The sequence below is a fragment of the Drosophila subobscura genome, chromosome E, assembly GCF_008121235.1.
Source record: "Drosophila subobscura isolate 14011-0131.10 chromosome E, UCBerk_Dsub_1.0, whole genome shotgun sequence".
In the NCBI taxonomy this organism is placed as follows: domain Eukaryota; kingdom Metazoa; phylum Arthropoda; class Insecta; order Diptera; family Drosophilidae; genus Drosophila; species Drosophila subobscura.
Genome location: NC_048531.1, coordinates 7,621,665 through 7,645,947, shown reverse-complemented (window position 1 = coordinate 7,645,947; position 24,283 = coordinate 7,621,665). Strand labels below are relative to the sequence as shown.

The window sequence follows — 24,283 nt, the reverse complement described above, 5'->3', positions numbered from 1 at the left end:
TGCACTCAGGGATTGATTTAAAGAAACCAAAACACCAAAGTAAACCAAAGCCAAGGAACTTTTGATGCAGGCCTAATGCAATGCAATGCACCGCACTGCAATGCAATGCGCTTTCCATTGCCCGGCCCGGCTAGTACCTATTGTAAAACGGGAAACCAAGTAGAGACATAGTTTTTGGAAATGTTCTTATATATGTATGTATATGTACCATCTTCAAGGATCAACAAACCAACATAAACATATACAATTATGCCAAATACATACTTTGTATCGACAGCAATTAACCGGAATGCGATAGTGAAAGCAGAATTCAGATTTTAACAATCATCAGCGTTACGGTGAATACTTACTCAATTAGCTAAAAGTACAGTCTACTCAAAAGTTACCCTTGAAGAGAGCTTAGGAGAGATTAGGAGTTGTTAGTATGGAAATACACCCCAATACTAGGTAAAACTATTCAGAAATCTACGGCCTGGCCTCCTATTCAGCTCAGCAAGAGAAACCCAATCGAATAACCCAAGTTATGCCAAGTGTTCCTTTCTCAAAGAATATACAATACAATATATAGGCGAATACTTTTCGAAATATTTGAATATTTGTAGATAAGTCTCAAAATCTACGAGTACATTGAAAAATTAAAACCAACTGCAAAGTACTTAAAACTAGTATCCCAATTGAATCTATAACATAACATAACATTTCAAATTTTTGCCATGGCTTTAGAGTTACAAAAAAAAACTAAAAAAAAACGAAAAGGTTAAGAAAACTAGCAAGAAATTGGATAGATGTTGCTAAATTAAATTGTACCTTAATGAAATTCTGCGATTGAATCTTTCCTAGCGTAGCACTAATACTAAATCTTAACAAAATCAAATTCCTTATAGTTATTAAAGCATATACAAGGCGGAAGATGATAATTCAATTAAAGAATGATCAGGATGATGGCATCGTGGCACAAAATGCGCAATTTAGTTAAGCTTTTCCAAGTACGAATTACAAAATTAAAATCAAATCCAGCTCCTTGTTCTTTTTGTATATATAAGAGATGTACGAGGTAATACATTTAATTGGTAATAATTAATAAAAGGAAAAAAACAACAAAACATGCATACATACATATGTACGTATTATGTGTGTATGCTTTCGTTAAAAATAATCCCTTAACTCGGTTTTGTGTGTGTGTTGTGTTTGTGCTTAGAGAGAGAGAGAGAGAATCTACACTGTATATCACTTTCTGACTAGGCAGTTACTGTATTATCAGCTTGCTGTTCTTTGAGTTCGATATATACTTCGCTTTATACTGATCGAACATCCTCTCGAGGTCCTCCATCACTTGTCCATGCACTTTGTCCACGTAGGCGGCATCCGGCTGATCACTCTTTATCACATCAATAGGGCAGCCAACTGTGGAAGGAAAATATATATTAGAGAATATATTATACACGGACTCCGCTGACACTCACCAACTTGGACGATGCGACGGCGTTGGGGCAGGAAGCCAAAGGAATAGTTGAAGATGCCACGACCCATTGGAATTAGCGGGGATATCCCCGTCAGTTTCTTCACCACAGACTGAAAGCGACGCAGCAGGGAGTCCGGCGGATTTGCCACCTGATTGAATATATCCACCTCACCAAAGGAGAACGTGGGCACAATAGATGAACTGGATGGAGTAGGAAGTTTAGTTAAATACAACAAATTCCAGCATTAACTTACCCCGTTCGAATGGCCATTTTAACGAATCCCTTGCGGTTCCTCAGGGTCAGAATATACTTGCCCGGATGCGAGTCCATGGCCTCTTGGGCGCCACCCACCAGTATGGCCACCGCATTGGATGTGAAGCCATCGCGATTGTCGGCATGCTTCGGATCATTCGATTTGGTTAGCAATCGGACCAGGGACTCCTTGGACACCGACACCATTCCCCACCAGCGCACAATTTCACGGAGAAGCGGTGTTCGAAAGTGTTGATCCAACGTGGCTACCTTTGGTCGGATCTGGGGAAACAACTCCAGCCATTTGCTGATGTCCAGTCCCATGTTTACACAAGTGCCAGTTCTATATCAGAAATCGTTTTAAATGCAGTTTTATTATAGATAAGATTGGCTATCTGTTGGCATTCTTACCCGAGTATTCCATGCGGAAAGCTGGCCAAAATGTAGTTTCTGTTTGGTGGCAGGTCGACTGTCTTTACCAGCTCCACGGGAAAGTAGTCTCGATAGTTCCTATATACTCGATTAGATCGGTTTACTATCCAACTAAGGGATACTTGGTATTATTATCTTTACATTATCATTTAGTTACAGACTTACCCATTGCCTTCCAGGATGGAGTAGTTTCGCTTGTGATCCACATAAATGTAAACAAAGTAAACGAGCATCAAGGTGCGGATAATGATGCCGCCATAAAACTGCGAATGGTAAAGCAATGTAGCAAGTTGAACAATTTCGGCAAGTTCTGTTGGTTACCATGATGGCTGCAACAATGAGGCAGGCTAAAAGGGGCAGCGTGAAGAACGTGAGCGTGAGCACCGCTGTGACCAAGGTTTGCAATCGTCGCGCCAATGGAACGCGTAGGGGAGCCCACTCGATTTTCATTTTAAATATTGTCTAGCAGTTCAATGGCACACAAAAAAATAAATAAAGCCGTGTACTAGCTAGCGACTCTTTCGGCGGCTCTCCAGCAACTAATTGACAGCGAACCAACGACAAACTAATTTCAATATACTGATACTATGCTGATACTTATCCTTATCAACGAAGGGAGCCAGTCGTCTACTCGTGCTGAGGGCGGGGCGTTGCGGCAAGCCCACATTGTTCTTAACAGTTTAAAAACCCCACTTCAGGGAGATAAAGACAAGTATTGATAATTGACCAAGTGTCCACGCACTTGACATAGACCATCAGAAAGTGTAGTAAGATTTAGCGATAACGCTCGGATACCCTGATTACGGCCACCCACTCCACTTCGATTTATGTGCACAAATTATAGTCAAATTATCGTTTCATTTATAATTTCCAACCAATTAATAGTTATTTCCCTGTGGTGACTGATTAGGAAACCCGATAGTGCTGGACTTTTTATTGGCGCATGCCAAATCATGTTTCTAGGCATGAAATATACAAGAAAACTGATGGCATGCCTCTAGTCATCTCTATCGCGACCTTTAAGGCTAACACTTTCGGACTCTGGTTCGCAACAGACACGCTTCGATCTATGCGTAGCTACAATGGTGCTTCCTTGATAAGAAGGTCTGTTCAGTTTCGTGCATTCACAGAAGGCTACGGATCTGTGGCGGTCTTATCAGGCAACTGTCTCCGCGGCTGGGCATATGCTGATTCATGCAGAGTTGTTACAGTCTCTGATTGAAAACACTGCACTGTAACTGACGTAAGCACACATACTCGTAGAGTACAATTGGAACTGGTTCTCCAACCTCTAATCACTGTTAATCAACAACAATGACAAAACTATGGAATTATACCACTTGAAATATGTACATATGTACATTTGGATAGTCGGTACCACTCATGTTTTGGGTGACATATTCACACGATTTGGAGGCAATGCTCAACAAATTGCTTATTGACCCCGTCCCGAGAACGTTATCGCATTTCAATAACAGAACCGATATTGCTGGCGTACAATTTTCAACTAACCAAGCGCGACGTGTTTGAGGCAATTTATATGTACATATCTATAAATAAAGTTATTACAATGTATTCATTTTCTATCCCTATTTAATTGCATTCACTGGCCATGCACGTATGTATGTACATACTAGGTGTGATTTCAAGTGCTTATTTGGTGAATAATTTATATATATTGTATAATAATTAAAATTTTAAGGAAACAAACACACAAAAACATGGGTACCATTAGTGATAGTCTGAACTTTTGAAACTCGCGCGCATTTTCTACTTGAATGTGCATTTCATGGCGGCCAGCTTTGGTCAGAATGTGATTTATATCAGCGCATCGATTCTTTTTATGGCATCGATACTGTGCAAAGCGCGAAGCGAATAGACGTAAAGTAACGTATTGATGTTGTTTAAAGGAGAGGGCGAGATGCGAAATGCATCTTATCCTTCGGCTAGATAACTATAACCCTCGGGTACGAATATAACGGGTGCGGGGGGCAAATGTATTTCCGGTACATTTTGGAAAATGAGAAGGTATATTTTGGTATATTTTTAAGGGCTTGTGGTATTTTCTTTCTCGCTCGCAACATCAGAATTTTAGTGGCCCATTCCCGTTCAAATTACTTTCCGGAGTAAGTTTTTACCGTTGGCAACATCAATGAATGGGCCAGCAACTTGTTGTCAAATTCGACTCCCACTCACGTAACTTTTTATGATTATTTTGTTGGATGACCTCTTAAGTTCTTACCTTATTTTCTAGACAATCCAATAAAAGGAAGTCATGAAAACCACCCAATCTTGTGGAAAATTAAATGATGATTCGGGTGAAATGATATTTTTAGAGTTGAGAGTCCTAACTAGCTGGTAATATTAAACAGAAGATCAAAATCGAGAAAAATGATTCAAGATTTTCGGTATATTTACGGTATATTTTAAAAATAAGTAGGTATATTTCCGAGGGCCAGACTGCATTTTGCACCGCCTTATTCCCGGTCACACTGCTCCGCGCATGTATAAAACTCCAATATAAATAACGGGTCTCCTCACAATTTTTCAAGTCGCCGTGTAAAAGTGAAGTGTCCCCGTGTTCGATAAAGGCTCTAAGCAGAAGATAATTTAAGTAAAAAGTTCAAAAATCCATACAAATACAATATGAGGGAAATCGTACACATCCAAGCTGGTCAGTGCGGCAACCAGATCGGAGCCAAGGTATGTTAACTGCTATAGATTGTGGGCATGCTATTATACTCTTAGAAGATGGATCAATTAAGTACAGTTGCCAAAATGGCGTCATTTTTTGCACTGATGCCCATGTGGCAAAAATTATTGAGGCCGCCGGCATTTGCTTACAACCACACACACACACACAGAGAGAATTATGTATACATAAAAATGTATCGTGAGTACCGGCATCTGTGTCCGTCTGTTCCCCGCAATGATGCTCCCCCTTGCAATTGTCCGATGATCTGTGTGAGTGTGCCTCTAAAAACTCCGACACGCCCAAGATTTCTGGGAGCCTGTCTTTGATGTGCCTGTAATTATAGTTTTGGGTGTGTCTGCAGTTACATTCAACTGCACATACACAGAAAAATGAACGCTTGCCTATGCATGAGTCATTTTCACTCCAACAAATACTTTCTCAATTTTCCTCTTGAATGTGAAAGCAACTCTCGGGCTAACAGATGGTGAAGGGCTTCATAGGCTTACAGCTCATATATATACACATGTATACATTTTCTACCAGTTTAGTTGCCGGTTTTTGCCGCTATACTTCTAAAGAGAAAACATGACGTCATTTTAACCTAAAATGGCTGAACCGGTCTGTCGGTGACCGGTCGTATAAGAGAGAACTATACATATTTTTGTGTATAAGTATGTACTCATTCTATCGATCTGGCTATGTGTGTTGTGTGTACATACTTTTGTGTGTTCATACAAATCGCTATTTTTGCACTCTTGGAGCGGCTTTGGCTTCTATCTTATCTTGCATGAAAACATTTTCTATTTTTTATTCATGACGGTCCATACACATACACAATCGCACTTTACTTCATCTGCAAAAGTGTATGCAAGTGGAAAATCTGCATTTGCTTGTGTGGAGAGGCAGAAATGCAACTTCGGTTTATTTTTATGAGCGAGAAATTGCTCAGTTGCAGAGGCGGCGAAAATGGGGGTGACCATATAGAGGAATTTACCGCATACTTCGCGAACTCTCTGTGTCTCCATATATTCTTCTGATCTCACACACACATAGAAACATGGGCGGTGCTGCACATGCGTGCGAAAAGGACTGGAACGGGGAAAATTGATGACGAATCCGCTGTGTCATCGTCTCCTTCTAGTCCTTTCCGGGAAAATCAATAGGCGTGTCCTGAAAACAACCCCTGAAAAGCCTAAAACTTCTGGCAGCTGCAACATAACAATTGTTGTGCTAAATGTAAGACTGTATGTGTGTGTGTATCAGGGACGCCGCTTAAAGAGGGTCGGCGAACGGTATGTATGTATGAAAGTACATGTAGAAGAGGTACCACACGAACACTCTAAAATACTTCTTTTTATGAATGTCGACCACGCAGTTTTCGTTGTATGCTTGTATGCATGTACATCTTGTCCTCGCCTTTCTATCGACTTATTTTAGTTAATTATTTTATTTGTTTACTCGACATAAACAACGAACCAAACTTTTTTGTCATTCGCGGTGACGCAATGCCCTGAAAATAGTTGATTTATGCGCCATATGGTCGGTACGCTGAGCCAGAGTTGCAGCTTAACCTCAACCACCGCCAACGCCATTGCCTCTCGCCGTCTGGCCTAAATGTGTGTGTGGGTTGTGTATGTGTGTGTTTGTGGTTGCCCCCGCGCCGGTGATGTAAGCGCACTAGGGGAAATGTATGAGGAAGAGTAGGAAGGGGGCAGAAGGAAAGCCAAGCCAAACCTGAGGTCGACCTGAATGGTGCGTGGGGTGTCAGGGAAACGGTGACTGGGCGGGGCTGATATTTCCGCCGCCGGCCCACACTGACAATTGCAGAGTCCAATGCCAGACACGACAACGACAGCTGCGCTCCGAGCTGGGCCCACGCCAGATGACGTTATCGTTGACGACGCCGGTGTCTGTGTCGGCGGAGTCTCATGAGCCAAGCAACGCACCAAAAATGGCATCGCCTGAGATATGTTAATCAGAGCTCGGCCCATACATAGGTACACAGACATATACATACATACATACCATTGTACATTAAATTTAGCGCAGACATCTCGAATGTCCCAAGACAGACCAGACCCATCAATCAATCAATACTTCTGCATTTGATAAACTAAATTGTTAATTATGAATTTTCTTTTGCTTCTTTTCTTAATAGTTCTGGGAGATCATCTCCGACGAGCATGGCATTGACGCCACTGGTGCCTACCACGGGGACAGCGACTTGCAGCTGGAGCGCATCAATGTGTACTACAATGAGGCGTCCGGAGGCAAATATGTGCCCCGCGCCGTCCTTGTCGACTTGGAGCCCGGCACCATGGACTCTGTTCGGTCCGGCCCCTTCGGCCAGATCTTCAGGCCCGACAACTTTGTTTTCGGACAGTCCGGCGCCGGCAACAACTGGGCCAAGGGTCATTACACAGAGGGCGCCGAGCTGGTCGATTCCGTGCTCGATGTCGTGCGCAAGGAGGCTGAATCCTGCGACTGCCTTCAAGGCTTCCAGCTCACACACTCCCTTGGCGGCGGCACCGGCTCCGGCATGGGTACCCTGCTGATTTCCAAGATCCGCGAGGAATACCCCGACAGAATCATGAACACATACTCGGTTGTGCCCTCGCCCAAGGTGTCGGACACCGTGGTGGAGCCCTACAACGCCACTCTGTCGGTGCACCAGCTGGTCGAGAACACAGACGAGACCTACTGCATCGACAACGAGGCTCTCTACGACATCTGCTTCCGCACCCTCAAACTGACGACCCCCACATACGGCGACTTGAACCATCTGGTCTCGTTGACGATGTCCGGCGTTACCACCTGCCTCCGCTTCCCCGGCCAACTGAATGCTGATCTCCGCAAGCTCGCCGTGAACATGGTTCCATTCCCACGTCTTCACTTCTTCATGCCCGGCTTCGCCCCACTCACATCCCGCGGCTCCCAGCAGTACCGCGCCCTCACCGTGCCTGAGCTGACCCAACAGATGTTCGATGCTAAGAACATGATGGCTGCCTGCGATCCCCGTCACGGTCGCTACCTGACTGTTGCCGCCATCTTCCGTGGACGCATGTCCATGAAGGAGGTCGACGAGCAGATGCTGAACATCCAGAACAAAAACAGCTCTTACTTCGTCGAATGGATCCCCAACAACGTGAAGACTGCCGTGTGCGACATCCCACCCCGTGGCCTGAAAATGTCCGCCACCTTCATTGGCAACTCCACTGCCATCCAGGAGCTCTTCAAGCGCATCTCCGAACAGTTCACTGCTATGTTCCGTCGTAAGGCTTTCTTGCATTGGTACACCGGCGAGGGCATGGACGAGATGGAGTTCACTGAGGCCGAGAGCAACATGAACGATCTGGTCTCTGAGTACCAGCAGTACCAGGAAGCCACTGCCGACGAGGATGCCGAATTCGAGGAGGAGCAAGAGGCTGAGGTCGATGAGAACTAACTCCCCAATTCGAAAATTTGCGAAAAATAGAACCAGGACAAAAGTTCAGTTGTAAAATGTTTCTTTTAACAACGTAATCAATAAAGTCAGATCCATTTTGTTCACAAGTCTAATTTGTATTGCTTTTTGTATTGTATTGTTTAACCATAGTTTGACTGAAGTACATGCCTATGTACAGACTTGCATAGTTAGATGGGGCGTGCCTAAGAGCACGGCCATTGATTTGTCAATTAATCAATATCCATTAGCAGATTCCAACCTGCCCCAACATTTTCAGTTGAATCAAGAAAATGCCCATTATTCACGAATAGGATTGGAGGTGATTCGACTTTGGTTATCCTTCAGTTTGGGCATTCATAAATCAGATAAGATAAGTTTTCATTTACATTCGAAGAGTTGTGACGTCACGAAAGTTTCAGCGCTTTCCAGCACCACTTAAACGTGGTATAATTCGCTATTTAATCGATAAGTCGGTAGCTGATACTCATTTTGGTATATTTCTGCGGACTTTTTGGCCGCCCACTTACAAATTCATTTAATAATTGGATAAAATTAAAGTTCTAGTGCTGAGACGGCATTTTATCTGGTAATATTAAAAAGAATATCAAAATCGACGAAAATGATTTGGGATGCGGTCTACTTCGGTATATTTATTTTATATTTTGGTTTAAATGTTGAGTCCCGCGAGAGCGGGTTTTTTTTTTTAAAGCCCTCACCTAGGGAAGCTGTACTTTGAACACCTGCTCTTTTCTGAGACAGTTTACCCGTTGCTGACTCTTTCACACAAATTTCCCAGCGAGAAAAAGGGTTTGAACCTGTTCTCCAAAGGTAGGCTCAAGTCATAATCGGATTCTCCTGTATCTCTCGTCTGCTCATCTGCAACAAGAGCGATGAATTCTGGCCTCGTTAAAAGTTTCTGGCCTTAATCTTGGCTTTGACTGCGGCTGAGATGAAGAAGAGATGATGCCATCCACGTAAGAACTGGCAGTCTATGAGTTCGGCTGGATCAAACTTTCTTGCATATCCATCTCCAACTGCTCATCGCAAAGAGCGGTCCAGTCTCTGTCGCCACAATTGGCGGGCTCTGATATAGTCGCTGGCTTCGACTTCGACTGCGCCTCCGACTCCGTATTGATTTTAAGGCCCAGATATGGGTATGCTTTTGATATTAGCCTCGGATCTTGAGTGTATCCGTCTGCGGCCAGACCCTGATTTAATGGTCGCTTAGTAGTCGGTGGTTGAATCGCGCGTGGAAGTTTTTAGACCGGCGAGCCACCGTTCTTGTTATTTCGATAGTCTGCGAGTGAAATGCGCGTCCGGAAAAACTCTCCTCGGATGTGTCCTCCTTGATGTGTTGGTTTCTGTTGCGAGTTTCAACTTCCAACTCCTCTTTTACCACTGGAGTGTTATTAAGATAGCGCCGAAAGATGAAGATTTTGAATGTGATGGATCATTTATGGATTCCAACTGCAACGGGCTGCGACAAGGGCGTAATCAGAACTGCATGAATGCATGAATCGTTGGAATACGTGTCAAATGAACAATTTAATGACAAACATTTAATATCTAATTTTGAAAGTAGGGTGCACAAAGTGCAAACTCATTAAAGTGGTTCATGATATGTAGCAAATGTGTAATTACCGTGTAGCTACTATGTAAATAAAATCTTCTTTTGGTTTAGCTTCTTTTCCTATGCCGTTTTTATGTACAATGTACAATGTACAATCCAATAAACATAAACTAAATTATAGATAATTGATTGATAAATAAAAAAAAATGATTGCTTCAGTGCTAAGAGTCTTACCTTGCTAGTAATATCAAATAGAACATTAAAATGGAGGAATTTGCTTCAAGATTGCGGTATATTTACGGTATATTTTGGTATATTTACGAAGCCCTGACGGTATATTTTATCGATAATTTCGCGGTATCACTAGCAAAAACTGACATAAACCACCGCAATCACTATTTTTTTATTCTTCGAAAAATTCTGGAACCATGAAGTTGGCATTATCTGTGTTTTTGGTGGCTCTGGTGGCCGGCATTGTGGTGGCCGATGAGAGCAAAGGGCCCAAAGTGACCGACAAGGTAAGAATTGTGCTCCCGGCGGTACTTCTACATACAAGAACATAAGAGAATTTTAAAGCGTCACTAGCATCGATAGCACGCATACATACATGCATACATACAGACAATGGCAATAAATCAGACGCGATTTTGTTGTTTTTTAATATTAATGTGTAATATATAAATTGTGTTTGCGTAGGTCTTCTTTGACATCACCATTGGAGGTGAGCCCGCCGGGCGCATTGAGATCGGCTTGTTCGGCAAAACTGTGGAGAAGACCGTGAAGAACTTCAAGGAGCTGGCGGAGAAGCCACAGGGCGAGGGGTGAGTACATAAGACGCGCTTGATTAACGGCACACGCACACTAGTACACACATTTATAGGTTAGCCCAAGGCAAAATCAGTTTAGCAATTACGTGGCGTTTCAGACGCCAATCAGTTGACAAAGAAAATCTCTATCTCTAACTAATTTGTTTATCTGCCTTAATGGGACAACAATGTGTGTGTTTTTCAATCCCACAGCTACAAGGGAAGCAAGTTTCACCGCATCATCAAGGACTTTATGATCCAGGGCGGCGACTTCACCAAGGGTGACGGCACCGGCGGACGCTCCATCTACGGCGAACGCTTCGAGGATGAGAACTTCAAGCTGAAGCACTATGGCGCCGGCTGGCTGAGCATGGCCAACGCTGGCAAGGACACCAACGGCTCTCAGTTCTTCATCACCACCAAGCAGACCAGCTGGCTGGACGGACGCCATGTTGTCTTCGGCAAGATCCTGTCCGGCATGAGTGTGGTGCGCAAGATTGAGAACGGTGCCACCGATGCCCGCGACCGTCCCGTCAAGGATGTCGTCATTGCCAACAGCGGCAGCATCCCCGTGGCCGAGGCCTTCTCCGTTGCCAAGACTGATGCCACCGATTAAGGGCACAACCCCAGCAGATTTTAATCATCCCATAATAAATATAATCAATGTGAACTACACAAGTAAAACTCATTATTGTGCAACCATCGATTTTTCTCTCTCCCAACTCCAATGTCCAGGAAGTTGGATCTTGCATTTACCATTCAAAACTTTATCCAAAATTATAGTTTCGTTTTTGTTTCGTAAGCAAATACGCTCAACTCGACAACTACTCAACAGTTCTACGTAAAGAAATGGCATTCATATAATAAAGAACATTTTTTGTGATAAAAGAGGAAGCATCAGCAATCATTTTCAACTCTTTTGTGTGTGTATCCATCCGCACTCGCGGCTGTGTGTTCAGGTTCATTGAACCGGTTTGGCACTTGTTCCTTCACCCGCCCCAGAAACGGTGGGTTTTGCTTCTACCATCAGACAGACGCTTTCTTTTGGTAACTTTGCTTCTGCTTCCCTTAACTGGAACAAAAACCAGTTTTGCCCATTGTTTGCTTAATTTGTTTGACTCCAATTCTGGCCTGGCCTTACGCTGTGCCTCTTTTTGCTGGTAAACAAACTTTTGTCACATTTTTGTGATTTGCATGTTGGCGACAATTTAAAGTGCATACAACTGTGTGCACATACAGATGCTTAAATGTAAATAAGCCCAATGGATACTCGTGGGAATTGATTGAAAGCTACAAATTGAAACAGGTGCAAGGCCATATTTTAGGCAGTAAATAATTATACTGCAATGAGGTCATGAGGCTATGGTAAGGTATTATTTTTAGTAAATAATATTTGCTCTATTGCACATTTTTTGATGAACTTGCATTTGCCAAGGCAGTAAAGTGAGCTGCTCCCAGACAATGTACAATGCACATAAACACATTCTCATATGTATGCAATGTGTGTTTGTTTGTGCTCTTCATTTGAGCGAGAAACAAAAGACTCGCGAGAGTCGATCTGATATCGCTCAACTTGAAGGAATCGTATGCCCCTACACGAGTGCAATCGTACTCTACCCCATTCGTTTCCATATTCACTTTGTATATATTAATGAAAGCAATATAGGAGTCTACATATGTATGTATGTACATAAGTGTGTGGGTCTGGCTGGTGGCAGTCGTCTCATGTGCTACACATGTTTCCTCTATAACCGCATAAATTCTGGACGCACTTCTAAGATTATTTTTCTGAGCGCAATCAGTTTGTGTTTCTGGAGAGTCAAGGCGCATAGAGATAATTTCAGTCAGCGTAGGAGCAGAGCATCAACCGGAAGAACTTAACACACAAGCTGCATTTGGGATTCGGAAGCTGGGAGCTAGCTAGAGTTCCTCTAAAGGTTGCAACATCGGAAAATGGTGGGTATTGCGAGAGCAAAAGTTCAATCAATGTCATCGGGGGATCAATCAGTCCGCTCAACTGATAACAGAATGTTTGATCATCTTCCGTTTGACGCTGATGATGATGTGTACCAATAGGAAGCTGATTCAGAAATGTATGTACCCACAGGAGATCCAAATGAAGCTGATTGTGTTCTCCCTGGTGTGCCTGTGCTACGGCCAAGCAGCCAAGATTCTTGTGCTCTTCCCGCATGCCAGCGAGAGTCATTTTGCGGTGATGCGCACCTTGGTCACGGAGCTGGCCAGCCGGGAGCACAATGTGAGTATTCCATGCGGCAAAGACTGACAACAAGTCATTGGAAATATCCTACAGGTCACGGTTTACACGGGACACGGTCTGGGAGAGCACTTGGAGAACGTGACGGAGACGATTATTCCCGAATATCCATTTTGGTCCAACTGTGAGTAAGCGTCTCAGTCTCAGTCTAAGTGTCAGTGCAATTCTCTTTCCATGAACAGTGCAAAAGCATGCAGCACCCAAGGGAAACCTCGCCGATCTGGGCAAATTGTCTACAGAAAGTCTTCGCAAGTCCCTAGCCGTCGTCGGAGCCAATGCCTTGGACCACTTTCTCAGCCAAGAGCCGCTGCAGCGGCTCCTGAAGCAGTCCACAGTGGAGTTCGATTTCGACGTGATCATTTTGGATTACTTCTACACGGAGGCACTGCTGGCTCTGGGCCACTTCCACCAGAAGCCCATCGTTGGCATTGTAAGCACGGACTTTGGCAACTACATGGAGGCAGTACAGGAGTCCATGGTGCCAGCGGCATGCTCCCCCATTGAATTTGACCACTATATTCCCACGCTGGGGTTTTCGGCGAGATTGGGAAACATTCGGGAGTGCATCGCGCGCAGAAAGCGGTTCGCAAAGGATCACTTTGGGGCACAGGAACAGCTCATTGCTAAGCACTTTAAATTGAAATCCACTGTCCCAGAGCTTCAGGCGAATCAGCTTTCTCTGCTCCTGTTGAACAGCCACGTGCCCCTGATGACGCCTCGTCCGAGTGTGCAGCAGATTGTGCCCGCCGGTGGCCTGCACATTCGGGGTCCGCGGGAGCTGCCATGGAATATCAAGCGGTTCCTGGAGGAAGCCCGTGCTGGAGCCATCTACTTGCAGCTGGGCAACGAACAGCCATGTGGTCAGTTGCCCAAATTGAAGCTGGAAGCGCTCTTTGCGTTTTTTGCTGCCCGTAAGGAAAGATTCATTTGGTCCTGCCACGATGTGAAGGCATTGGAGCGTCTGCCCAAGAACGTGATGATCCAGCATGCGGTGCCGCAGATCGACATCTTGGCACATCCCCGTGTGAAAGCCTTCATTATGAACGGAGATCTGCTCAGCCTGCAGGAGGGAATAGTTAGAAATGTGCCGACCCTGGGGCTGCCAATATTCCAGAATGAGCGGCAGAACATGGACCTGGCAGTGAAACTGGGCGTAGGCCTGAAACTGGAGCAAGATAACGTTACCGCTGCTTCCCTGTCCTGGGCAGCAGACAGACTGCTGCAGGAGCCGCAGTATCAGGTTACGATTCGGGATGTTTCGCTGGAGTTTCGGGACAGACCGTTGGGCGCCCTGGCCAGCGCCATGTTCTGGGTGAACTATGTGGCACGGCACAAGGGGGGAGCTGCGATCAGAACCCGAGGTGTCGGCATATCATCGACTCAGCTGCACCTCTTCGACCTGTTTTTGTTTTACTTTGGAGTGGCGTCATTTTTTGTTGGCCTGCTGGTTGCCCTGTGCTTTGTGGCCATTTTCGTGTGGAAGAAGAAAATCTCTAGCAAGAACACCAAATTGAATTAGATTTAAGAATGAAATACATTGCATTGAAGTGTAGCTTGTGGCTTATTTAACTAAATCAGTTGGAAAAGTGCGCCAAAGTATTTCGCTACTGGGTAGCATAACGATAGTTCTCATACCGCTGTTCGATAGTTTCCCACAGCGACAAAGTTTGTGCAGAAACAAAAATGTTTGCTTCTGATACAAGTTTCTCATAAAGAGCATGCATATTTTTTGAAAACTTGTTCATTAAATCAGCTAAATTGTTTCAAATCCATCGACGCCATGTACAAATATCGGTGTCCTCGATGTTTTTTCAGCCATCAGGGTGACCGTTTACAGATTTGACATATTTTCGGGATAATTTGACGGGGAAAGGTATATTACCGAGGGCCAAGTGTTATATTTTGTCGGTATATTTTTTCGCAGTGAGACCAATCTTGTGGAGAATTGAATGATGATTCGAATAAGCTTTTAATATCAAATACATAATACTTTTCTAGTGTTCGTTCGGCAAACAACTCTTTTTTGAGTACAAAATTTTCAGTAACTTTTTTATAATATTCAACACAAAACTGAAGTACCTGGTCAATGCGGACTCATCTCTGCGACCAACCAATTTCGCAGTAGCGATTAAATATAAAAAAAAAAAAAATAATATCAAATACATTCTAATTCTAGTGTTCGTTCGGCAACCAACTCTTTTTTGAGTTCAAAATTTTCAGTAACTTTTTATAATATTCAACACAAAACTGAAGTATCTGGTCAATGCGGACTCATCTCTGCGACCAACCAATTTCGCTGTAGCGATTAAATATCAAAGAAAAATAAAAATAAAAAAATAATATCAAATACAACATCAAAGTCGAGTAATATGATTTAACATTACGGTATATTTTTAAAATGAGAAGGTATATTTCCGAGGTCTGTCGGTAATTCTGCGGTCACACTGTCGGCTATCTTGTGACGGAGAAAGGTAAATTTACGGCATATATTCGGTATATTTCCGAGGGCCAAGTGGTATATTTGTCGATAAATCTGCGGCCATCTTCCTTTCTAAAATTCGCGTTCGCAGTGAGACGTGTTTGAAACGTTTTCGAGTGTTTTAATAGGTAAATATTCAAAAATTGCAGTTGAAAATGAACCCGAAGTACCCTGCAAAATTGTGCACATGCCTGCACGTGAGGGCAGTGGCGAAAGGGCGTGTATAAACTGGTGCCGCGGGCGGCGTGTCACACGTGGAGTCTCGGGGTGATCAGCGGAGCATTCACATTGCAGTGAGGTTATGTTGATTCGCACAGATACAACAACAATTCGTAGTGGCAAACCGTTTTGTAGAATTTTTGTGTAGAACTATTGGCTAATGAGTGTTTTTTGTGTTTCAGCTCCGTCAAAATGTCCGGTACAACCGCCACAGTCCGCACCCGCAAGTTCATGACCAACCGCCTGCTTGCCAGGAAACAAATGGTCTGTGATGTTCTGCACCCAGGACTCTCGTCGGTGAACAAGACCGAGATCCGCGAGAAGCTCGCTGCCATGTACAAGGTGACTCCCGATGTCGTCTTTGCGTTCGGTTTCCGCACAAACTTCGGTGGCGGCCGCTCCACTGGCTTCGCCCTCATCTACGACACCCTGGACTTTGCCAAGAAGTTCGAGCCCAAGTACCGCCTGGCCCGTCACGGTCTCTTCGAGCAGAAGAAGCAGACCCGCAAGCAGCGCAAGGAGCGTCGCAACAGGATGAAGAAGGTCCGTGGTACCGCCAAGGCCAAGATTGGTGCTGGCAAGAAGTAAATGCTCTGGCAAATTCCGAGTGCGTGTGTGTTGTCGGCTTGCTGGAACGCTCACCGACAATTCCCAAAAGCTGCTGGTTATGCGTTAGTTACACCTTTTTACCAACAAACAAAGGACGAAACAAAATCAGTGTTTACTTTTGGAGCGGCTTTTGTTTGTATACTAAGTAAATAAAACTCTAAAAGTAAACAAATTAACTTATATTGGGGATACTTGCGTGGTTCCTAAGCACGAGGAGTCTTGGCATCTTGAGAACATGTCAATATTCAATGCAGTTTTACAAACAGAATTCTAACATTGATTAAAACAAATATGTTTTTCAAGCATTCATAATATACTTCTAGTCCTTCGACATGAAACATATTATGTAGGAAAGGATGCATGTAGCTGCCTATTAAAAAAAGGAAACTTGTGTTCGTAAAGAAAATTGATATCTTTTTCGAATAAAATTATATTCTCACTGCTGAGGGTATGATTTTCCGCGATTTAACTCAAGTTTAAATAGCGATTTTTTAGGAGTGGGCTACATGGGTTAAAGTGAAGTTATTCATTTTGTTCTCCACAGTGAACAGGAAAGCCGCAATAATAACAGAATCGATCCAAGACGGACGGACGGACAGACAGACATGGCTCAATCGACTCGGCTATTGATGCTGATCAAGAATATATATACTTTATGGGGTCGGAAACGTTTCCTTCTGTGCGTTACATACATTCACTTTGTGCACAAATACAATATACCCTATTTACTCTTCGAGTACCGGGTATAAAAAGCTAAAATGGCAGCGCTGGAAATGTACATTTCGGTATATATCTGACGGTCACACTGTGTATTTAATCGATAAATCTGCGGTCACACTGAACATTATACATGTTATTCGTATACAGAATTAATTAATTTTATACAATTGTATAAAAGTCGTTTAAATGCTTCAACTAAGAGTTGCGAAGAGCTAAGAGTCCTAAGTGGCATCCAGAGAAGCTACAGTCGAGCTTAGACATGTCCACAACGTCTAATGGGAGTGGCGGGGCAGCAGGCGGCACCAGCAGCGGCGGCGTCGTCTCGCCTGGTGATTGGATTTGCCCGGATTATGAGTGAGTGCGCGTAAAGATTAAGGGAAAAGGGAATACCCAGAAAGGACCATGAAGAAATGTATTAAATTGTATATTTTGTCATTTTCCCACGACTTTGCAGCTGTCGGCATCTGAATTTTGCACGTCGCACGCAATGCAATAAATGCAATCACGACCGTGATAGCATTGATAAGCCAGAGCGCGACCGTGACCGGGGCAATGGCAGTAGCAGCAGCAGCAGCAGCTCCAGCAAGAAGAAGCTGGGAACCGAGATCGGGAAAGCGGCAGCGGACAAGTCCCGGGGGCTCTTCAGCGCCGAGGACTGGCAGTGCGCCAAGTGTGCGAACGTGAACTGGGCCAGGCGGCAGACCTGCAACATGTGTAATTCGCCCAAGTTTACGGATTCAGAGGAGCGAACTGGTAGGTTCTCCGCATTGCAAAATGCCTAGATGATTGCTAATGTGATGACCGGTTTTAGGCTTTGGCGGTGGCTACAATGATCGTGGAGTTGTCGAGTACAAGGATCGCCAGGAGTCGGACAGCGAGTATGATGAGTTTGGGCGCCGTAAGAAGCGGAAGAGTCATGAAGACCGCGATGGGTCTAAGCGAGCAAGGAGGGCCAGCGACGCTGGGGAGGATGAGGAAGAGGACGACGATGATGATGATGGCGATCTGTCCAAGTATGATCTATGGGGTGACAATGAAGTAACCTCATCCGAAGTCAACAACAAGCAGCCGACGGACAATGGCAGCAGGGACATCAAGGGGAGCAAACGGGCCTCTCGCGATTCCACATCGTCCGTCTCATCCTCGTCCTCGAGCAGCTCGTCTAGCTCAAGCGACTCGTCATCATCGTCGTCATCCTCGAGCAGCTCGAACAGCAGTGGGTCGACCAGCAGGCGTGGCAAGAAGAGCACTGCATCGCCAAGCAGACATTAGCTAAATTTGATTGCGTCTTTCGCTTCTCTTCACTTATCGCGGAGGGGATATTTATTTGTTTATTTATTTAATTTACAAACTCTGCGCTGCCCTCGAACATGACATGCAAAATAAGGTCAACAAATTATTCTAAAACATATTATAAAACCCATAATTTAAGAGCATCAGCATTCACATTTATTGTAAGACACAATAATATAAAAGAATTGGGCCTAATTGAAGCTATCCTCGTCTTGTTTTTTGCTGGTTACAGCGGCTGCCGCTTCTCGTTGCTCTACCAACTGAGCCAACTCTTTCTTCGAATGCTCGATTTGCTCCTCGGTTACCGTCAATGGAATATCGCAGGATATTTGCTCTTTTCGTATGAATTCCATTTTACGGATGGCATCTTCTAGAAAGGGTATTTTTTGGGCCTGCAGCTCTTTGTGATAGGCATCGAGGCGTTCCTCCTTCAAGGTTTCGCAGTAGGTGTCGGTCAACTTCTGCAGCGACTCTTTGCGGGTAATCCAATGGAAATGTTCTGGCGGTGGCTTGTATACCAAATCAAGCTTCTCTAATATCCACTCGAAACGGGGATAGTCCCAACGTCTCAGATATTTAAGGAACTTCTTGCGCTTATCAATCAGCTCCTTGAGACGCACCTTAATCATCTTGTCGCGGGGATGCTTATCCATATGCTCCTGATACCGACGAATAATGGCGGTCATGTTGGCCACTAAAAAAGGGACAAATATTATCGAGGGTTATTGTGTGTTGGTTATTTTGCAGGTGCGATTAGGAATATAACAAAACCCCAAACAGAACACATCACCCAAGCAGCCAAGCAATATCAGTTTTCCTTTACTACGAGTGAGTGATCACTTGATACATACACTTTGACTCCATGGATCCATAGTCCTGGGCATGTCTCTGCACTTCTTTGACCATCTGATCGCGATAGTAACGAGTCGTCAGATGGTTGGCATTGTTGGTCAGCTTAAACAGAGATTTCACAGTATCGTCGGCACTAGGAAAGCCAAACCAAAATTACTTAATACATTCCGCAGTGCAACGATTTGGCTGCTGGACTTGCTTACTTTTCCAGCTCCTTGCAATCTTTGTATTCCAGAAGAAGATCGTCGGCATTCAGGGGAGGCAGCTTGGAGAGATCGCCACTCTTTTCTGGCTTGATGCAGGGGATCTTCTCTGGGCGCACCCATTTGATTTTCAGATCCGACTTAAAGGCATATTCACGAACAAATTGGCGCGGCACTGCCTGCGCTATATTTAATAGTTTATTCATTAATTTCGGTTTTTATTATTATTATTATTTGGTTATATCACATGTGTGACCGCAGAATTATCGATAAAATATACCGACACACAATCGGAAATATACCAAAATATACCCTTTCATTTTCAAAATATACTTTAAATATACCATAATCTTAAATCATATTCCTCTATTTTGATGTTCTATTTGATGTTACCAGCTAGTTAGGATTCTCAGCGCTGCAACTATAATTTTTTCAGATTTATCAATCAATTTTCCCCAAGATTGGCTAGTTTTCATGACTTGTTTTTAGTTTATTATTATTATTTATACTTTATTAATGCTCAGAATAAAGACTGTTGCGATGAAAATTCCCATGTTGCTGGAGAGAAGTATCCCATCCCTCAAGAGAGAGGGAAAAATACCTAAGGAGAAGAGAGAAAATCCTTAAGGGAAATTTAAAAATATCTTAAATATGGAATATAATAGACCCGTGAAATTAATTAGAAATAATAGAATTATTCAATTTTAAATAACCCATTTTCGTGCTTTAAATATACTGAAAAGTATATAAAATACCTGAAATGGTCACCCTGTGGGCCAGTGCACACAAACAAACGGAAAGTAATAATTGCGAGTCAGCTGTTGATACTATCGGTACTAGCATCGATATTTTCGGCACGGTGTGTCCACAAATAGCTTAAAATAAACATCGAGTGCACCATTCCATCAATTGTTGCATTTGTTCTCGTTTTCATTGATTTTGACAGACAGGAACTGTAAAAATTTGTGAAACCAAAGTAATTTGACCATGTCGCACATGTCTCACATGTTGCAGCAACCGTCCACGCCCTCCAGCGTGGCTTCCACCTCGTCACGGACCATGTCGCTGATGGAGAAGCAGAAGTACATTGAAGATTACGACTTCCCCTATTGTGATGAGAGCAGCAAATACGAGAAGGTGGCCAAAATTGGACAGGGGACCTTTGGGTGAGCATTTATGCATGTCCACAACGTTAGAAAATATACATTTTCTGTGTATTTCAGCGAGGTGTTCAAGGCACGGGAGAAGAAGAGCAACAAAAAGTTTGTGGCCATGAAAAAAGTGCTCATGGACAACGAAAAAGAAGGCGTGAGTGAGCGAGATATATTTCGCCACGAGTAACTAAAACAATTTGTCCCTTGAATAGTTTCCCATCACGGCCCTGCGTGAGATTCGAATCCTGCAGCTGCTGAAGCACGAAAATGTGGTCAATCTGATTGAGATTTGTCGCACAAAGGCCACAGCCACGAATGGTTACAGATCCACTTTCTATTTGGTCTTTGATTTCTGCGAGCACGATTTGGCCGGGCTGCTGTCTAACATGAATGTGAAATTCAGCCTCGGGGAGATCAAAAAGGTTATGCAGCAACTGCTGAACGGCCTCTACTATATACACAGCAACAAGGTGCGTAATTGTTATTCTTGCACGAAAACTCATTTTACTATTGGCTGCCATCTTCCAGATTTTGCATAGAGATATGAAGGCTGCCAATGTTCTAATTACCAAACATGGAATCCTGAAGCTGGCCGACTTTGGCCTAGCTCGCGCATTTAGTATCCCAAAGAATGATTCAAAGAATCGCTACACAAACAGAGTCGTAACGCTGTGGTATCGTCCGCCCGAGTTACTGCTGGGAGATCGTAACTATGGTCCGCCCGTGGACATGTGGGGAGCTGGCTGCATTATGGCCGAGATGTGGACACGCTCGCCCATTATGCAAGGCAACACAGAGCAGCAGCAGCTGACTTTCATCTCGCAGCTGTGTGGTTCCTTTACGCCAGACGTGTGGCCAGGTGTAGAGGAACTGGAGCTGTACAAGTCCATTGAACTGCCAAAGAATCAGAAGCGGCGCGTCAAGGAGCGCCTGCGTCCGTATGTCAAGGATCCCACTGGGTGCGATCTGCTCGACAAACTCCTGACTCTAGATCCCAAGAAGCGCATTGATGCGGATACAGCACTGAACCACGACTTCTTCTGGACTGACCCCATGCCCAGCGACTTGAGCAAGATGTTGTCGCAGCATCTGCAGAGCATGTTCGAGTATCTCGCACAGCCGCGACGCAGCAATCAGATGCGCAACTACCATCAGCAGTTGACCACTATGAATCAGAAGCCGCAGGACAACAGTATGATTGACAGAGTCTGGTAGAATATAGACTGTAAGATTTGTACTATCAATAACTATAAGCATTTAGTTAGGCTTGAGGGGGTATACCATACATATTATATGAATAAATATCTTGATACTTTGCATTTGCAATTGATATCACCCTAATGTTTTCGGGTTTCTTAATATTTCCATTTGTGGCGAGATGTACACACTGGCGACAGCATGCACGTTGAGCAACAGCGGCAAATTGTAAACAATGCAAAAAAAGCGGAAAAAAAACGGCGTAGATGTCTGGCAATTATCAAAAGCGACTGTGATGTGTCTCCTAGCGACACCCCCACCGTCTACTTGGCCATTCTGAACGTGGGACTCAGCAATGGACTCACTGAGGAAAGGCTGCTCGAAGCGGCCGGCCAGACAGGGGGCAGCGTCTCTGAGGTGGCAATGTTGGCTGGGAAATCGTACTGTTTTCTCGTTTGTTCCACCCTGGAGGACTCCAAGCTTGTGTTCACGGGCATGCACAATGTGGCGACCATCGGACAACTGGGAGCAGTGGCCTATCTAAGCTATGTCCAGGCATTGCCTGCGCTGGCCGGCAAGAGTCAGTGGAACAAACCGCTGCCCAGTGGGCTCATCGTGCTGCCAGACTTTGTCAGCGAGGCGGAGGAGGAGACGTTGCTTAAATCCATTGCCGACGATGGTAGATCCCACGAGGGCACCCTTAAACACCGGCACGTCAAGCATTTTGGCTACGAGTTTCTGTATGGCAGCAACAACGTGGACCCCACGCGTCCTCTGGATCAAACTGTACCCCCCGCCTGTGATTTTCTTTGGCCGCGAGTTGAGAACTTTTCTTCTTCCTGGGACTGGAGCAAGCCAGACCAACTGACTGTCAACGAGTACGAGCCCGGCCATGGCATTCCGCCTCATGTGGACACACACAGCGCATTTTTGGATCCCATTCTGTCTCTGTCTCTGCAGTCTGATGTGGTTATGGATTTTCGGCGTGGTGAAACGCAGGTTCAGGTGAAGTTGCCTCGCCGTTCCCTGTTGATCATGTCCGGCGAAGCTCGTTACGATTGGACGCATGGCATTAAGCCCAAGCACATCGATGTGGTGCCCACACCCACTGGAAGTTTGACCACACAAGTACGCAGCAAGAGGACATCCCTTACGTTTAGACGCTTGCGACGAGGCAACTGCAACTGCTCCTATCCCACGCTGTGTGATAGCCAACAATCGAAAGTGCCCCAAGAGTTGTCCACCACATTGGCCGACCAAGCCGTCAGCCTGGAGCAGCAGAATGTCCACGAGGTCTACGATAACATTGCGAAACATTTCAGTGAGACGCGGCACACGCCCTGGCCTCAGGTGGCCCAGTTCCTGGATGGCTTCGACACCGCATCTGTAGTCCTCGACGTCGGCTGTGGCAATGGAAAGTACCTCGGTTGCAATGCGCACGTCCTGGCCATTGGTTGCGATCGGTCCCAAGGACTGCTCGCAGTTGGCCGACAGAGGGGTCAGCACCTTTTTCGTTGCGACTGTCTAAATGTACCCGTGCGCTCGTCAAGCATTGATGGGTGCATCAGCATCGCTGTTATCCATCATCTGGCCAGTGCGGAACGTCGTCTGGGTGCCCTAAGAGAAATGGCACGTGTTCTCCGTCTTGGTGGCCAGGCTCTGGTGTATGTGTGGGCCAAGGAGCAGCGACGCAACGATAAGAAATCCGCCTACCTCAGGCAAAACAAGGCCGTGAACAAGGAGCGCACCACCGAACAAGTGCAGCGGCAGAATCAGCAACAGCAAATGGAAAAGCAGCCACGGGATCATGTTGCCCTGCCTGTGCACACCAACCGCACAGAGTTCCAACAGCAAGATGTCCTAGTACCCTGGAAGACGAAGGATGAACAGCGCACCACGTTTCTACGCTACTACCACGTCTTCGAGGAGCAGGAGCTGGAGAAGCTGGTGGCCCAGCTACCAGAGGTTGAGCTTAAAAGGAGCTACTACGATCAGGGCAATCATTGTGTGATCTTCGAAAGGAAGTAGATAGCGCTGTAAAGGAGAACGAGTTGTAATATAATTCGTTTATTTGATTTCAAAAATACACATTAAATACGATTTTACTTTGGTTTTGCTTAAAAGCGAATCAAACATAAACTAGAACTTTGTTAAGCTATCGTTTGACCCATCCAAGTGGTGTTTGTTCTCTTTATTGTAGCTTTGGACCATAAATTGACAATTCCTTAATAACAACATTGTGTGTGTTCCACCGAAGAGTATTTCAGCGCAAATATGTATTAGGTACGAGTGCTGGGATATATTTACATTTGTTTAAAGTATATAAACGAATTCAAACGAATAGCAAAGGTCGCAATTGTGTGTAGTAGGTGGATAGTACGTGGATAGATAGTAGATATAAATTTGAGTATCATAACTAAAATGTATAGAGACTACCTAAAACGGTGTTTGAGTTGGGGAGGGAGCAAACGTATGGTGTGGTGCGGGTTAGAGCTTCTTAACACAATGTTCCTAAGTTCCTAGGTCTATGTATAAATTCATGAATATCTCGCTTAATCGTGTATCTCCGAACTACCGAAATGACTTGACTACACAGAATATACACACACACATTAGAAC

The 24,283-nt window shown here is 44.6% G+C and overlaps 9 protein-coding genes across 9 annotated transcripts; 7 read left to right on the top strand and 2 right to left on the bottom strand.

The window, feature by feature from the left end:
• Positions 1 to 1,048: 1,048 nt before the first annotated feature.
• Positions 1,049 to 2,644, bottom strand: LOC117891835 (diacylglycerol O-acyltransferase 2-like). The gene is made up of 6 exons (XM_034797586.1): positions 2,469 to 2,644; positions 2,313 to 2,410; positions 2,127 to 2,258; positions 1,717 to 2,058; positions 1,464 to 1,663; positions 1,049 to 1,404 (listed from the first exon to the last, which is right to left on the bottom strand). The coding sequence occupies exons 1-6, from the start codon at positions 2,595 to 2,597 to the stop codon at positions 1,247 to 1,249; spliced, it is 1,059 nt and encodes a 352-aa protein (XP_034653477.1). The 5' UTR covers positions 2,598 to 2,644; the 3' UTR covers positions 1,049 to 1,246.
• A 2,047-nt stretch (positions 2,645 to 4,691) lies between these two features.
• On the top strand, positions 4,692 to 8,400 carry LOC117891833 (tubulin beta-1 chain). Its single transcript, XM_034797583.1, has 2 exons — positions 4,692 to 4,850; positions 7,001 to 8,400. The coding sequence occupies exons 1-2, from the start codon at positions 4,794 to 4,796 to the stop codon at positions 8,285 to 8,287; spliced, it is 1,344 nt and encodes a 447-aa protein (XP_034653474.1). The 5' UTR covers positions 4,692 to 4,793; the 3' UTR covers positions 8,288 to 8,400.
• Positions 8,401 to 10,216: 1,816 nt separating this feature from the next.
• On the top strand, positions 10,217 to 11,553 carry LOC117891839 (peptidyl-prolyl cis-trans isomerase 6). The gene is made up of 3 exons (XM_034797589.1): positions 10,217 to 10,375; positions 10,554 to 10,678; positions 10,877 to 11,553. The coding sequence occupies exons 1-3, from the start codon at positions 10,286 to 10,288 to the stop codon at positions 11,277 to 11,279; spliced, it is 618 nt and encodes a 205-aa protein (XP_034653480.1). The 5' UTR covers positions 10,217 to 10,285; the 3' UTR covers positions 11,280 to 11,553.
• Positions 11,554 to 12,367: 814 nt separating this feature from the next.
• LOC117891829 (UDP-glucuronosyltransferase 2A3) lies at positions 12,368 to 14,490 on the top strand. The gene is made up of 4 exons (XM_034797575.1): positions 12,368 to 12,619; positions 12,771 to 12,920; positions 12,975 to 13,062; positions 13,121 to 14,490. The coding sequence occupies exons 1-4, from the start codon at positions 12,617 to 12,619 to the stop codon at positions 14,455 to 14,457; spliced, it is 1,578 nt and encodes a 525-aa protein (XP_034653466.1). The 5' UTR covers positions 12,368 to 12,616; the 3' UTR covers positions 14,458 to 14,490.
• An 898-nt stretch (positions 14,491 to 15,388) lies between these two features.
• Positions 15,389 to 16,416, top strand: LOC117891843 (40S ribosomal protein S24). The gene is made up of 2 exons (XM_034797593.1): positions 15,389 to 15,545; positions 15,819 to 16,416. The coding sequence occupies exon 2, from the start codon at positions 15,829 to 15,831 to the stop codon at positions 16,222 to 16,224; it is 396 nt and encodes a 131-aa protein (XP_034653484.1). The 5' UTR covers positions 15,389 to 15,545; positions 15,819 to 15,828; the 3' UTR covers positions 16,225 to 16,416.
• Positions 16,417 to 17,081: 665 nt separating this feature from the next.
• LOC117891836 (zinc finger Ran-binding domain-containing protein 2) lies at positions 17,082 to 18,458 on the top strand. The gene is made up of 3 exons (XM_034797587.1): positions 17,082 to 17,319; positions 17,420 to 17,718; positions 17,777 to 18,458. Exons 1-3 carry the CDS (start codon positions 17,225 to 17,227, stop codon positions 18,235 to 18,237), a joined length of 855 nt encoding a protein of 284 aa, XP_034653478.1. The 5' UTR covers positions 17,082 to 17,224; the 3' UTR covers positions 18,238 to 18,458.
• Positions 18,392 to 19,559, bottom strand: LOC117891838 (28S ribosomal protein S15, mitochondrial). Its single transcript, XM_034797588.1, has 3 exons — positions 19,314 to 19,559; positions 19,110 to 19,243; positions 18,392 to 18,952 (listed from the first exon to the last, which is right to left on the bottom strand). The coding sequence occupies exons 1-3, from the start codon at positions 19,517 to 19,519 to the stop codon at positions 18,450 to 18,452; spliced, it is 843 nt and encodes a 280-aa protein (XP_034653479.1). The 5' UTR covers positions 19,520 to 19,559; the 3' UTR covers positions 18,392 to 18,449.
• Positions 19,560 to 20,212: 653 nt separating this feature from the next.
• LOC117891834 (cyclin-dependent kinase 9) lies at positions 20,213 to 21,808 on the top strand. Its single transcript, XM_034797585.1, has 4 exons — positions 20,213 to 20,479; positions 20,537 to 20,621; positions 20,680 to 20,937; positions 20,996 to 21,808. Exons 1-4 carry the CDS (start codon positions 20,301 to 20,303, stop codon positions 21,680 to 21,682), a joined length of 1,209 nt encoding a protein of 402 aa, XP_034653476.1. The 5' UTR covers positions 20,213 to 20,300; the 3' UTR covers positions 21,683 to 21,808.
• Positions 21,809 to 21,834: 26 nt separating this feature from the next.
• Positions 21,835 to 23,803, top strand: LOC117891827 (alkylated DNA repair protein alkB homolog 8). The gene has a single exon (XM_034797568.1). It carries the CDS (start codon positions 21,866 to 21,868, stop codon positions 23,690 to 23,692), a length of 1,827 nt encoding a protein of 608 aa, XP_034653459.1. The 5' UTR covers positions 21,835 to 21,865; the 3' UTR covers positions 23,693 to 23,803.
• Positions 23,804 to 24,283: the final 480 nt, after the last annotated feature.